We start from the raw sequence: 12,466 nt of genomic DNA, 5'->3' as shown, positions 1-12,466 counted from the left end.
AGATCGAGAAACCAGAAATTATTTACACATTGATTGGAATGACATTTTTAGGGAAAATATTAAAGCAGTACAGAGTGAATTTAAGAGGTTAAGTGGAAGATTAAAAAAATAGAACCTTGAAAGTAGTGATTTCTGGTTTACTCCTAATGCCAAACTCAAATGAGGGAAGGAACAATAGGATAAAGGAGATAAATCAATGGTTGAAGAGCTGGTGTATTGTTCAGGGATTCAGGTTTTTGGACAATTGGAATATCTTCTGGGATAGAAAAGACCTATTCAAAAAGGATGGTTCCCTAACCTGAACTGGAAAGGGACCAATATCTTAGGGAGATTTGCTTGTTCAATTAAAGGAGACTTTATACTGATAAAGAGGGGGAATGGAGGAATTCATAGTCGCAGTGTAAATAGAAAGATTGATTGGGAAGGTTCTGAATTTGAAGAGACTGCGTCAATTAAGAAAGAGCGGAGAGAGTAAGAGTATATAGTAACTCTGAAGAACTAAATTGCGTTTATTTCAATGTAAGGGGTCTTACACTGAAATATTCAAAGGCCGATGAACTCAGGGAATGTGTAAGAGCGTGGGATTGGGATGTCAAGGCTATTACAGAAACTTGAGAGATGGACAAGACTAGCAGCTGAATGTTCCGGAATTTAGGTGCTATAGGAAAGGAGGGTGTGGTGGGGGTTGGGGGGGGGGGGGGGCTGGGAGGGAGGGGGTGTGCGGTGCCGGCCCCGGCATTGGGGGAGGAGGCTTGGAGTGAGGTGGGTGGCATTTTTGGTTAAAGAATACCTTACTGCTGTAACTACAAAAGATATTTCTGAAAAATTGTCCAGTGAAATGTTTGGGTAGAAATGAGAAAAAAGAAAGGAAAGATCGCCTTGATGGGATTGTACCATAGGCCCCCACCAATAGTAAGAGGGAAGTTGAGAAACAAATATGTAGGTAGATCTCAGATATATGTAAGCATGATAAGATTGTAATAATAGGGGATTTGAATTTTCCAAACATTGACTGGGGCTACCATAATGTTAAAGGTTTGATGGTGAAGAATTTGTTAAATGTGTTCGAGAAAATTTTCTTTATCAATATGTTGATGCTTCTACTAGAGAAGGAGCAAAACGAGACGTTTTAGGCAATAAGGCAGGGCAGATAACTGAAGTAAAAGTGGCGGAACACTTTGGGTCTGGCGATCATAATTCTATTAGTTTCAAAATGGTTATGGAAAACGATAAGCTTTCCATAAAAGTTAATGTTTATAATTGGAGTAAGGCAAATTTTAATCGTATGAGACAAGAACTTTCAAAAGTTGACTGGAGTAGACTGTTTGCAGGTAAAGCAATGAATGATAAGTGGGTGGCTTTCAAGAGTGTGATGACAAGAGTTGAGAGACATGATGTTCCTGTTAGAGTGAAGGGTAAGACTGGTAAGATTAAGGAATAATGGATGAATAAAGATATTGAGGTTCTAGTCAAGAATAAAAGAGAATCTTATTTTAGATACAGACAGCTTGGGGCATTCTTATAGAACATAGAACAGTACAGGCCCTTCGGCCCACAATGTTGTGCCGAACTTTTACCCTAATCCTAAGGTCTATCTAACCTCCACCCCTACCTTATACTATCATCCATATGCCTATCTAATAGCTGCATAAATGCCCCTAATGAGGCCGACTCCACTACCCTCTCCGGCAATGCATTCCACGCCCCTACCACTCACTGAGTAAAGAACCTAGCTCTGACGTCTCCCTTATATCTACCTCCACTCACTTTAAAACTATGCCCCCTCGTAATAGCTACCTCCACCCTAGGAAAAAGTCTCTGGTTGTCCACTCTGTCTATACCTCTGATCATTTTGTACACCTCTATCAAGTCACCTCTCATTCTTCGTGGTTCTAAAGAGAAAAGCCCTAGTTCTCTCAACCTTGCCTCGTAAGACCTTCCCTCCATTCCAGGCAACATCGTGGTAAATTTCATCTGCATCTTTTCCAACGCTTCCACATCTTTCCTGTAATGAGGCAACCAGAACTGGACACAATACTCCAGATGTGGCCGAACCAGGCTTTTGTATAGCTGGAGCATAACTTCACGGCGCTTGAACTCAATCCCTCTATTAATGAAAGCTAACACAACAAACGCCTTCTTAACAACTCTATCCATCTGGGTGGCAGCTTTCAGGGAACTGTGGACGTGAACCCCAAGATCCCTCTGCTCCTCCACACTGCCAAGAATCTTTCCGTTAACCCTGTATTCTGCTTTCAAGTTTGTCCTTCCAAAATGAATCATCTCACACTTTTCAGGGTTAAACTCCATCTGCCACTTCTTAGCCCAGCTCTGCATCCTATCAATGTCCCTTTGTAACCTAGAACAGTCCTCCGCACTGTCCACAACGCGACCCACCTTCGTATCGTCAACATTTCTTAAGAAAGAAATCAGGAAGGCAAAGAGGGGATAGGAGATAGTATTGGCAGATAAAGTTAAGGATAATCCAAAGAGATTGTAAAAATACATTAAGAGCAAAAGGGTAACTAGAGAGAAGGTAAGGATTCCTAAAGATCAAGATGGTCGTATTTGTGTTGAACCCCATGAAATGGGAGAGATATTAACTGAATATTTCACATCTGTTTTTACTGTGGAGAAAGAAACAGAGTCTAGAGAATGCGGAGAAATAAATTTTGATGTTTTAAAAACAGCTAGTGTTACAGAAGAGAAAGTTTGGGAGGTCTTAGAGATTATAAAGGTGGATAAATCTCCAGGACCTGATCTAATGTATCCCAGACGTTGTGGGAAGTAGGGGAGGAAATTGCGAGACCCGTTGCAGAAATGTTTGCATCATCTATAACAATGGGTGAGGTACCTGATGACTCGAGGGTGGCTAATGTTGTACCTTTGTTTAAGAAAGCTTGTAAGGAGAAACTGGGGAACTGTAGATAACAAGGTGTAGAGCTGGATGAACACATCAGGCCAAGCAGCATCAGAGGAGCAGGAAAGCTGACGTTTCGGGTCTGGACCCTTCATCAGAAAAAGGGGAACTGTAAACCGGGGAATTGTAGACTTGTGAGTCTGACCTCGGTTATGGGTAAATTGTTGGATGTGATTATAAAATATAGGATTTATGGACATTTAGAGTGGCAGAACTTGATTAGGGATAGTCAGCATGGTTTTGTGAAAGGAAATCCATGTTTCACAAACTTGATTGAGTTTTTTGAGGAAGTTACGAAGAAGATTGAGGGCAGAGCAGTAGATGTTGTTTATTTGGACTTCAGTAAAGTCTTCGATAAGATTCCGCATGGTAGACTAATTAATAAAGTTAGGTCACGTAGGATTCGGGATGAGTTTGCCAATTGGATACATACATAATTGGCTTAACAGCAGGAGACAGAGAATAGTGGTGGAAGGTTGCTTTTTGGACTGGAGGCCTGTTACCAGCAATGTTCCATATGGATTCAGTTCTGAGTCCTCTTTTGTTTGTCATTTATATCAATGATTTAGATGAAAATATAGAAGGCATGGTTAGTAAGTTTGCAGATGACACCAAAATAGGTGGCATAGTAGATATTGAAGAAGGTTTTCTAAGATTACAAAGGATCTTGATCAAATGGGTCAATGGGCTGGAAAGTGGCAGATGGAGTTTAATCTGAAAAGTATGCAAGGTATTGCATTTTGATAAAACAAATAAGGGTAGGGATAATACAATTAATGGTAAGGCCTTGGGTAGTGTTGTAGAACAGAGGGACCTAGGGTTTCAGGTACATAATTCTTTAAAGTTTGTATCACATATTAGACGGGGTGGTTAAAAAGGAGTTTGGCATGCTTGCCTTCATTGCTCAGCCCTTTGAATATAGGAGTTGAAGTGATGTTGAGGTTGTACAGGACAATGATGAGGCCTCTTCTGTAATATTGTGTCCGGTTCTGATCGCCTAGTTGTATGAAGGATATTATTAAGCCGGAGAGGATACACCAGAGATTTACCAGGATGTTGCCGAGTGTGGAAGGCTTAAGTTATAAAGAAAGGCTGGATAGGCTGGTACTTTTTTCACTGGAGCGTAATATGTTGAGAGGTGACCTTATAGAAGTTTATAAAATAATGAAGGATATGGATAGAGTTGTCTTTTCCCTAGGATGGGGGATTTCAAGACTAGGAGGCACATTTTTAAGCTGAGAGGAGAAAGGTTTAAAAAATACATGAGGGGCAAATTTTTTGCACAGAAGGTGGTTCATGTGTGGAATGAACTTCTTGAGGAAGTGGTGGATGAGGGTACAATTACAATGTTTAAAGAATTTTGTATAATTACCTGGATAAGAAAGGTTTGGAGGGATATGGGCTAGGAGCAGGCAGGTAGGAAGGACTAGTTTAGTTTGGGATTATGTTCGGTATGGACTGGTCAGACCAAAGGGTCTGTTTCTGTGCCATATAACTCTATGACTCTGTCCTCACTTACTACTGCGGCAATGATTTCCCTTATCAATAATGTAATGTTCACCTCTCTTACCTGCCCCTGCTATCCCACCTGAAATTTCTACACCCTGGAATGTTGAGCTGCCAGTCCTGTCCTTCCTTCAACCATGTCTCAGCAATTCTTAAAATATCTTATTCCCACAAGCTGATCAATGCTCCAAGTTCATCTGCCTTACCAGTCAAGTTCTTGCATTAAAATAGATACATTTTGGCTTTCCAGACCTCACATGTGTCTTATCGTGCCATGTCTTCTCCATCGACTCAACTGTCCTGGCATTCCTGCTACATCTGATTGGGCCATACTCCCAACTTTACATCTGATCTGTATCCTGTCCCCCTGCCAACTCAGTTTAAAACCTTCCTGACAGCACAAGCAAACCTCTTGGTATTGAACCCATTCCGGTTCAGGTGCAACCTGTTCAGCTTGTACAGGACCTACCTATCCCTGTCCCAAGGATCCAAAAATCTAAAGCCCTCCTTCCTGCGCAATTCCTTTTGCCATATGTTCAGCTGAGCTATGTTCCTATTCCTAGACTCATTAGCAAGTGGCATAGGAAGTAATCCAGAGATTACAATCTTTCGAGTCATTCTGTTTAATCCACTGCCTAACTCTCCAGACTTTGCTATAGGACCTCATTTCTTTTTTACCCATGTCATTGATTTGACATGTACATTACTACTGGCTGTTAACCCTTCCACTTCAGAACACCCTGTAGTGCTTTGAGACATCCATGATGCTGGCATCAGGGAGACAACATACCATTCGACAGTCTCATTGGCTGCCACAGAACTACTTGTCAACTCCCCTTACAACTGAGTCCCTGTCACTAAAGCTCTCCCAGTTCTTTTCTTCCCATGTTCTGCAGCAGAGCCAACCATGATGCCACAAACCTGGCTGCTGCAGTTTTCCCGAGAAGCCATCCCCTACAACAGTATCCAAAATGGTATATCTGTTTGAGAGGGGAATAGCCACAGGGAACTGCTGCACTACCTGACCACATTCACTCGTCTTCCGCGTGATCGTCCAGTGGTTTTCTACCTTTGTAGCCCCTACATGTGGTGTGACCAGCTTGCTAAATGTGCTCCTCAGCATCATGGATGCTGCATAGTGAGTCCATCCACAGCTCCAGCCGTTGGTTGTGCAAGTGAAGAGAGTGTTTCTTATTGTGGGAGAATCTAGAACTAGGGCTAATAGTTTAAAAATAAGGGGGTGCCCATTTTAGATAGAGATGAAGATAAAATTTTCTTCCAGAGCTTTGTGGAATTCCCTTTTTCATAGGCAATGAGGGATGCAGAATCTTTAAATAGTCTTAAGGCAAAGATAATTAGATTCTTGATTCTCAAGAGGATTATCAGATGTACACAGGTTGAGGTTATTGGATGGTGTAGCAGGCTGTTGTTCCTTGTTTGTAATACTATTCGTGTAATTCATTTATACTGTTCTAAGCACTACCTACAATTAAGTAAAGCACCATTTGTATTTAACAATTGTTCCCACTTAAACCATACTTGCTGCATTTTTAGATATTTTCTAATCAATCTGATCAGAGATGTTATTACACACCTCTGGAGCAGGTGGTACCTGAACTAAGGTCACCTGGCTCAGAGGTAGGGACACTACCACTGTACCATGAACCCAGCTGCTTATTTTTATGTTTATAAATTCTGTCCCTTCCTGTCAAACTTTGGATATTGTTATTGGCCTTCCAAGGCCTCTCTTGCTTTGTAAGCCCACGTAATGCCTCTTCTGAACCATCCCACTTCAAATAAGGTAGTCTCTACATGTTCTGAGAACAGCTTCATAGACCTGGAGATAGAGATTGTCTCTAAATCAAACTTGGCCACTGCACAGTTAAAGATTGACCTATAATTATTTCAGGATAACAAGATTTTGGTTTATTTGCAATACAAAAATTACAAAATGTCATTCCGATAGCATCAATAATTTTTTGGAAGGAGATGCAGGAGAATCAGGGTCTGTATTGTAGAGAATGTGGAGGAAGATCAGGGTCGTATAAAGAGTTTGGAGGATGATCATGGTCTTTGTTTAGAAGAAGCTTGAGAAGGATCAGGATTTGTGTTGAGTTGGCTTGATAATGATCAGGAACCTAGTTGAGGAGATGCTGGAACAAGGTCAGCATTTGTCTTATTGAGAAGCTGGAAGAGAAGCAAGAGTCTGTGTTGAGGAGAAGCTGAGGAGGACCGAGGTCTGTGTTGAGGAGAAACTGAGGAGAATCAGAGTCTGTGTTAAGGAGAAGCTGGAGGAGGATCAAGGTCTGCGTTGAGGAGAATCTGGTGAATGTTGCGTGTTTGTCTTGGTGAAAAGCTGATGGAGGAAGATCAGGGTCTGTTGTATTGGGAGGCTGGAGGAATATCAGGGTCTGTATTATTAGGGAAATTGGAGGAGGATCAGAGTTTATGATGGTCAACATCAGCCTTAATATTTATATTTTTTCCACCACGTGATTCTTTGAGCAGGTTTCAAATGTTCTTCTGGATGTTGGAAAAAGAATGCTGAAAGGGTAACTGCATTCGCTCGGATTTGCTCCTGTGGGTTGGTGAAGAAAGATATACAGTCTGTGACATAGGTGTGGATTCTATCAGGGACGTCTTTAATGAGTTGCTTTGAAATGTCCTTCAGGAATCCTGTGTAGTTCAGGGTCACCTCCCCTAAATGCTTCTCAACCTTTGAGTATGTATCAGCTGAGGCAATGAGGGCAATTGCCAATCGAAGTGTTGAGGTACATGATCTTGACACTTCCTTACTGTTTCCACCCAGGTGAAGCAACAAACAAACAAGGTGAGAATGTATTTGTTGGTAGAAGTAGGTTCTGGGATCTTTACATCCACACTTGACTAAGCATCCCAGCACACTAAATGCTTCAGCCCGCACCTTATCACACTTGGCTTCAAAGAATGGTTCAATGCCAGTAATGATTTTCAGGACAAAAGGCCTGATGGTATTTGGTCTCAATTGCTCTAGATGCTTTGTGAGGCATAACAGTACCTCGAACATTAACAGCTCATTGTCATTTTCCCCAGTTTCCATCAGACCAGTCATTGCACAGAGCACTGGCCGAGAGTATTTCTCTATTCGGTGAGGAGCTCCAGTTGTAACGTTGCTCATGCCCCGGACACACAGAAACTGAACAACTGAAGACGAACTATACAGACATCTAAGCAACCTGTTCATCAAGGTATCTGTGAGCTGAAGCTGTGAGGTCTGTGGAGACTTTAAGAGTTCTCCAAAGAAGGCGGCCACAGTAACTTTCTGACACTCTTCTACTGTCAGGATGAGAGCTGAGAGTTGCACAACAATCCCAGTTAGACTAGAAGCAGCATATCGGACCATTGCTTTTGCCAGTAGAATTACCCCTCTGTGGGACTTGCGTAGGTCCATCATCTGATCCCACCCACCATTTTCCTGCATGAAATGCACTACTAGATGATTATTTGACATATTCAGCAGATCTGTTAACATCTCGACACAGTTCACACACACATCTTTACTGCTCAATGACTGAGGCTCTGCTGAGAAATCTCTCTGTTTGGATTCATGATGGGGAACAAAAACCTTGGGCAGGCGAACATTGATGGAGGAGCTGTGATGGATGAGCAGGGTGCTGAATAATTGGGGGAATAATTTAATGACAGTCTCTCTTGACTCGGGTGTGGTTATCATCTCATACAAAGCACACACTGCTGCCAGAGATTCGAGAGTTGAATATTGATTCAGGTTCTCAGTGATGGAATAAGTTTTCCTTTCCCCAGTTGGCAACTGTTTATTCAGTATATTTAGCAGCTCTTTCATTGTATTCATGGAACATTCTGGCTCCTCTGCCAGTGTTCTCCAGATGTCACTGACATATTTATCCAACGGAACAGGAAAAGTGAGGAGGCAAGACACAACTGTAGGTGTGTTGTGTGAGGTTAGAATTGCAATACTGCGTAGAACAGAAAATTTTACAGCCTCTGAAGGGACTGATTGCAGCTGAACTCTCAGCAGATTAAGTATCTCAGAGACCTGGTCCCGAAGTTCACTTCCACGTCTTTTTATGATGGTTTTGAGGAAGACAGCAGCTGCACTGGAACAGTTAGGCTGATGGTCAGTCAGTCCTTTAAATGCTGCAAAGAGTACATTTCCCAGTTGGTCATGGGGCAAAGTGTTTGAAATGACCTCAGTGATCCGACTGGCTCTTTGAAAAAGAACCAAATGGTCAATGTTGACAAACTGTTCTCTGACAGAGTTCAGAATGTCTAATTGCTCTTGATGCTGATGCAAATTGGTGCCTTCATATGAGAACTGAATAGACAGGATAATGTGTAAACTGTCCATGGCCAGCTGCCCAATGGATGGTGATGGATCTACACAGCGTGGCATCACTCGTCCAATCAAAGTCCCCATGTTATTTAATGGCAGTACATTTTTAACATTGAGCATCTCCAAATAACAGTTCAGAAGTTTGAAGGTAGTGATCATAGCTCTCTCTCGTACGTAGTCCTTTGTTGACATGATCCACTCTTCCAACTGTGTGAATATGGACTGAAGACCATCAGGGGACAGATCTTGAAGTAATATTTGCTTCAGAAGGTCTTGCAGGGCAGTCATGGTTTGTTTATAAAGTGTGGCTATCTCCTTGATGTTGCTATCAGTCGCTTTGACCTTGTTTAGCTCTGAAGGGGCCAAGCTGAAAGTACTTACTAGGCAGGTCTGAATAAATTGCAAAGTGTCCTCTTGGTTTGAGTCACCATGTAGTTGTACAAGATACATGCAGGCAGACATAGCTAAATGACGAACAGGGCTCAGCAGCACCTGTGGTACCTCAGCCTCAATAAGATCCTGCATGTATTTCAAAAGTTGTCTTTTCCCACTGAAATGGAAGGGAACTCTCTGATGAATTGACTGTAAAGACCTGGCTATTAGAGTCACAGTCTTTATTAGGCTGACCTTTAGTGTTAGATCCTTGGATTCAGACTTTATCCCCTGCACACCAGTAATAAACTGGTTAACCACAGCTGGCAGAATATGGCTCTCGATTCTGGAGAGAATTAGTTCCTCAGGTGAATAGAGGGCCATGTTCCCATAGCACAGAACCAGTGTGCTCTTCACTTTATCCAGATCCACCTCAGGCTTATCCCTAAGAATATTGAAGAAGTTACTTGTGTTCTTTAAACTGTTAGAATTGGCAAATTCTTCCAAGGCACTGAGTGTGTCATCATAATGGGTCATAGCACAGAAACCAATGGCAGCAGCAGCTCCTTCTCTCTCTGCACTCTCACTGTGCTGAACGTTCAGTAGCATTTGATGAAGCTCCTCCTTTATGTTCTTACTAGGAACATGATGGAGCACTGTGCCAAGAGATTTATAAAGAAAGCCTTTCTCTTGTGGGGAGTGATGGTCAGTGTGGATTTGTTTGCACATTTCATCACTCAGCTTACCTGTCCATTCCTCGTCCCCAATGTAATTGAGAGATCGGGACAAGAACAGCAAGAGTTTCTTCTCCCATTCTTGCTGGGGAAGAGATTCCTCTGAATTCTCCAGTAAATGATCAGCTAATGAGGGAAGCTCCTCTCCCCACCCTGTCACTGTTGCTGGGTGGATATAGAAGCTCAGGACTTGCAAGAGTCTCAGTGCAGCAGCTCCACGGCCTCCTCCCTGGTATGGACAACAGCACGCAATGAGAAGTCGGGCTAGCAGTGCCTGGGCTTTAGGGATATTGGTTTCTTCATTGTAAGGATATGAGAAGCTTTCATTGCCAGTTTGCAATTTCCTTTTCCCGAGCTGTGCTAAACAATTACAGATTGTTGTTAAAGCTTGCGTGTATTGGGTCATTGTGACACACTCTAATAAGAATGGCCAGAGAATATCCTCCATTTTCACTGTATTTGTGATCATAAACATCACTGTTTCACATATTGTAACTAAATCTTCATCTGTAACCTGATCTGGATGTTGGTCAGATGATACTGGGGTCCCTGAATGAACTGGTGTGGCACACTGTCGGATGAGAAATTCCACCATCAACTTTCCTCCTCCTTGCTCGAGGTAACCTTGTTGGGCCATGGCACATATTACCTGGGCAATGATCTTCTTTTCCTGATTGCTGCTCTTGTCCAGAAGAGTAGGTTTTATTGCAGCTACAATCTGAGCTGCCTTCTGCTCAATGTGTGGGGATGTTGAACTGATGAGGTGCCTCAGTACACTGAGAGTTCCTACTCTCACTTGTTGATCAGTATTCTCCAACTTAGCTAAGAGAAAGTTGATCAATGAATCTGTGTAAACCGGGACCAGAACCGTGAAACAGCGAAGGATCTCTGAGTGGTTTTTCATAGCAAGTTGGTTACTAAAGTCCACTGAAAGACAAATCTGCTGGTGCAGATTGTTCAGTACACTGTCTACCTGTGTCTTAAGTTTGAGACACTTCATCTCTGTGGCAATATCCAGTACCCGGTAGAGACACTCTGTGATTGAACAGTGTCCCCCTTGTTTCTTAGAGAAAGACAGAAGGCTTCGGATTAACTTGGGCAGCTCTTCCTCTAGTCTGTCCTTGGGTAGCAGGGAGCTGATGTAGCCTAGAGCTTCCACTGTTGGGATGTTCAACTTGGACTGCTCCTTCTCAAGCCACATTTTGAACAACAGACTGTAAATAATGTTGATCTCAGTGGAAAATGTCTTCTTGGTAAATGTAGGGTCGAAGGCTTTCTCCTTCTTTTCCAGATAGATCAGGATGCTTTTGCTAAAACTACCCATTGCTGAGGCAAATACTAATTTCAGATCATCATCCTTCATCCCAATAAGAACTGGAATCATGGTTTCCATGATAGATTTGAGAAAAGGCAGCATGCCTGACACATTTTGTATTGACATTTTGCTCAAGGTCTTCACCATGTACACATGGGGAAGATGTCCTTGTTTGAAATTCTCCATCGTCAACTGAACAACTTCATTAATAAATCTGAAGCTCATGGCAACCAGGAGATTGCATGCAGCTTCCTGGCTATCAACTTGTGCTCCTGTAAATGTCATCCAGAGCGTAGCCACGGAGATAACTTTTTGTGCTAGTGCTTGGCTTATTTGATCAATAGTGTCCTTGATAATCTTTGTCATGCTGTCTAGTATGACAACCCCCTGTGGAATGGTCAGTGTGGTGTGTTTGGACAGATAGTCATGGCAACTCTTCAACACTGTCTCTGGGTGATAACAACCCAACGTATGGAGGGTGTTTGATATTTTCTCATGACCATATTCATCTTCCTCTGCAGTCAGGTTTAGCAGGGCAACTGAGAATAATTCCACACTGCTGTTCATTTTAGGAATTTTTCCACAACTTGGGACAGGAGAGCTCAAATTGCTCAACTCAGTATTTACAAAGGTTATTAATATCCTTTTACTAAAAGGTGTGTCCTTTCAGAATTATAACCCTGAACTCTCTGATATATTCTAAGCAGATAAGTCCAGATCTTTACTCCAAGTTCTAACCTCTGCAGTTCAGCCTGAAGGATCTAACTGCCCAGTTACATTCTGTTTCTAGTTATCAATTAAAAAATTCCCTTTCTTCACTCACTCAGAATGAAATCTACTGGATAACTGCCTGCTTGCTTTCTGACTGTTCCTTCTCTGTAGTAATTAGTGGAGTTCCTTTACACAGCATTTCCAAGCGCTCTCCATTATTCTTCCGGGATTTGAAAGGATAAGATAAAAGACACTTTTCTCAAGCTCTTGTCCCATCACTTTATCAAGTACAAATGTGCATTTGGTGTCACATTTCTGTGTTTTTTTCCATTCCTCCTGTTTCTGGGTTGTTATGGTTTTCATTGTGAAGTCACCTGACAAAAGATAACCCCTTAGTCTTGAACTGACCCTGATTCACTTTCCCATATGAATGCTGCCAGTTGATGTGTCTATTTGAAGTGGTGGTGGTTAGAGTGAAGGCAGAGACCAGACTGACAGGGCAATACTTGCTAGTCGTGGTAGCCACACTGGATGGTACAATATTTTGTTTCCTAATA

The 12,466-nt window shown here is 42.2% G+C and overlaps 1 protein-coding gene across 1 annotated transcript; it reads right to left on the bottom strand.

Annotated features, from left to right (window-relative positions):
• Positions 1-6,893: 6,893 nt before the first annotated feature.
• LOC109935572 (maestro heat-like repeat-containing protein family member 1) lies at positions 6,894-11,765 on the bottom strand. Its single transcript, XM_020534210.2, has one exon. The coding sequence runs from the start codon at positions 11,763-11,765 to the stop codon at positions 6,894-6,896; it is 4,872 nt and encodes a 1,623-aa protein (XP_020389799.2).
• Positions 11,766-12,466: the final 701 nt, after the last annotated feature.

Source organism: Rhincodon typus, chromosome 17 (assembly GCF_021869965.1).
Source record: "Rhincodon typus isolate 14 chromosome 17, sRhiTyp1.1, whole genome shotgun sequence".
In the NCBI taxonomy this organism is placed as follows: domain Eukaryota; kingdom Metazoa; phylum Chordata; class Chondrichthyes; order Orectolobiformes; family Rhincodontidae; genus Rhincodon; species Rhincodon typus.
The sequence above is the reverse complement of the archived record's forward strand: the minus strand, read 5'-3'. Positions and strand labels throughout refer to the sequence as shown.

What these genes read in the sequence shown, in the direction of transcription:
- LOC109935572 (XM_020534210.2), bottom strand. Translation starts at nt 11,765, where the DNA reads ATGAACAGCAGTGTGGAATTATTCTCAGTTGCCCTGCTAAACCTGACT.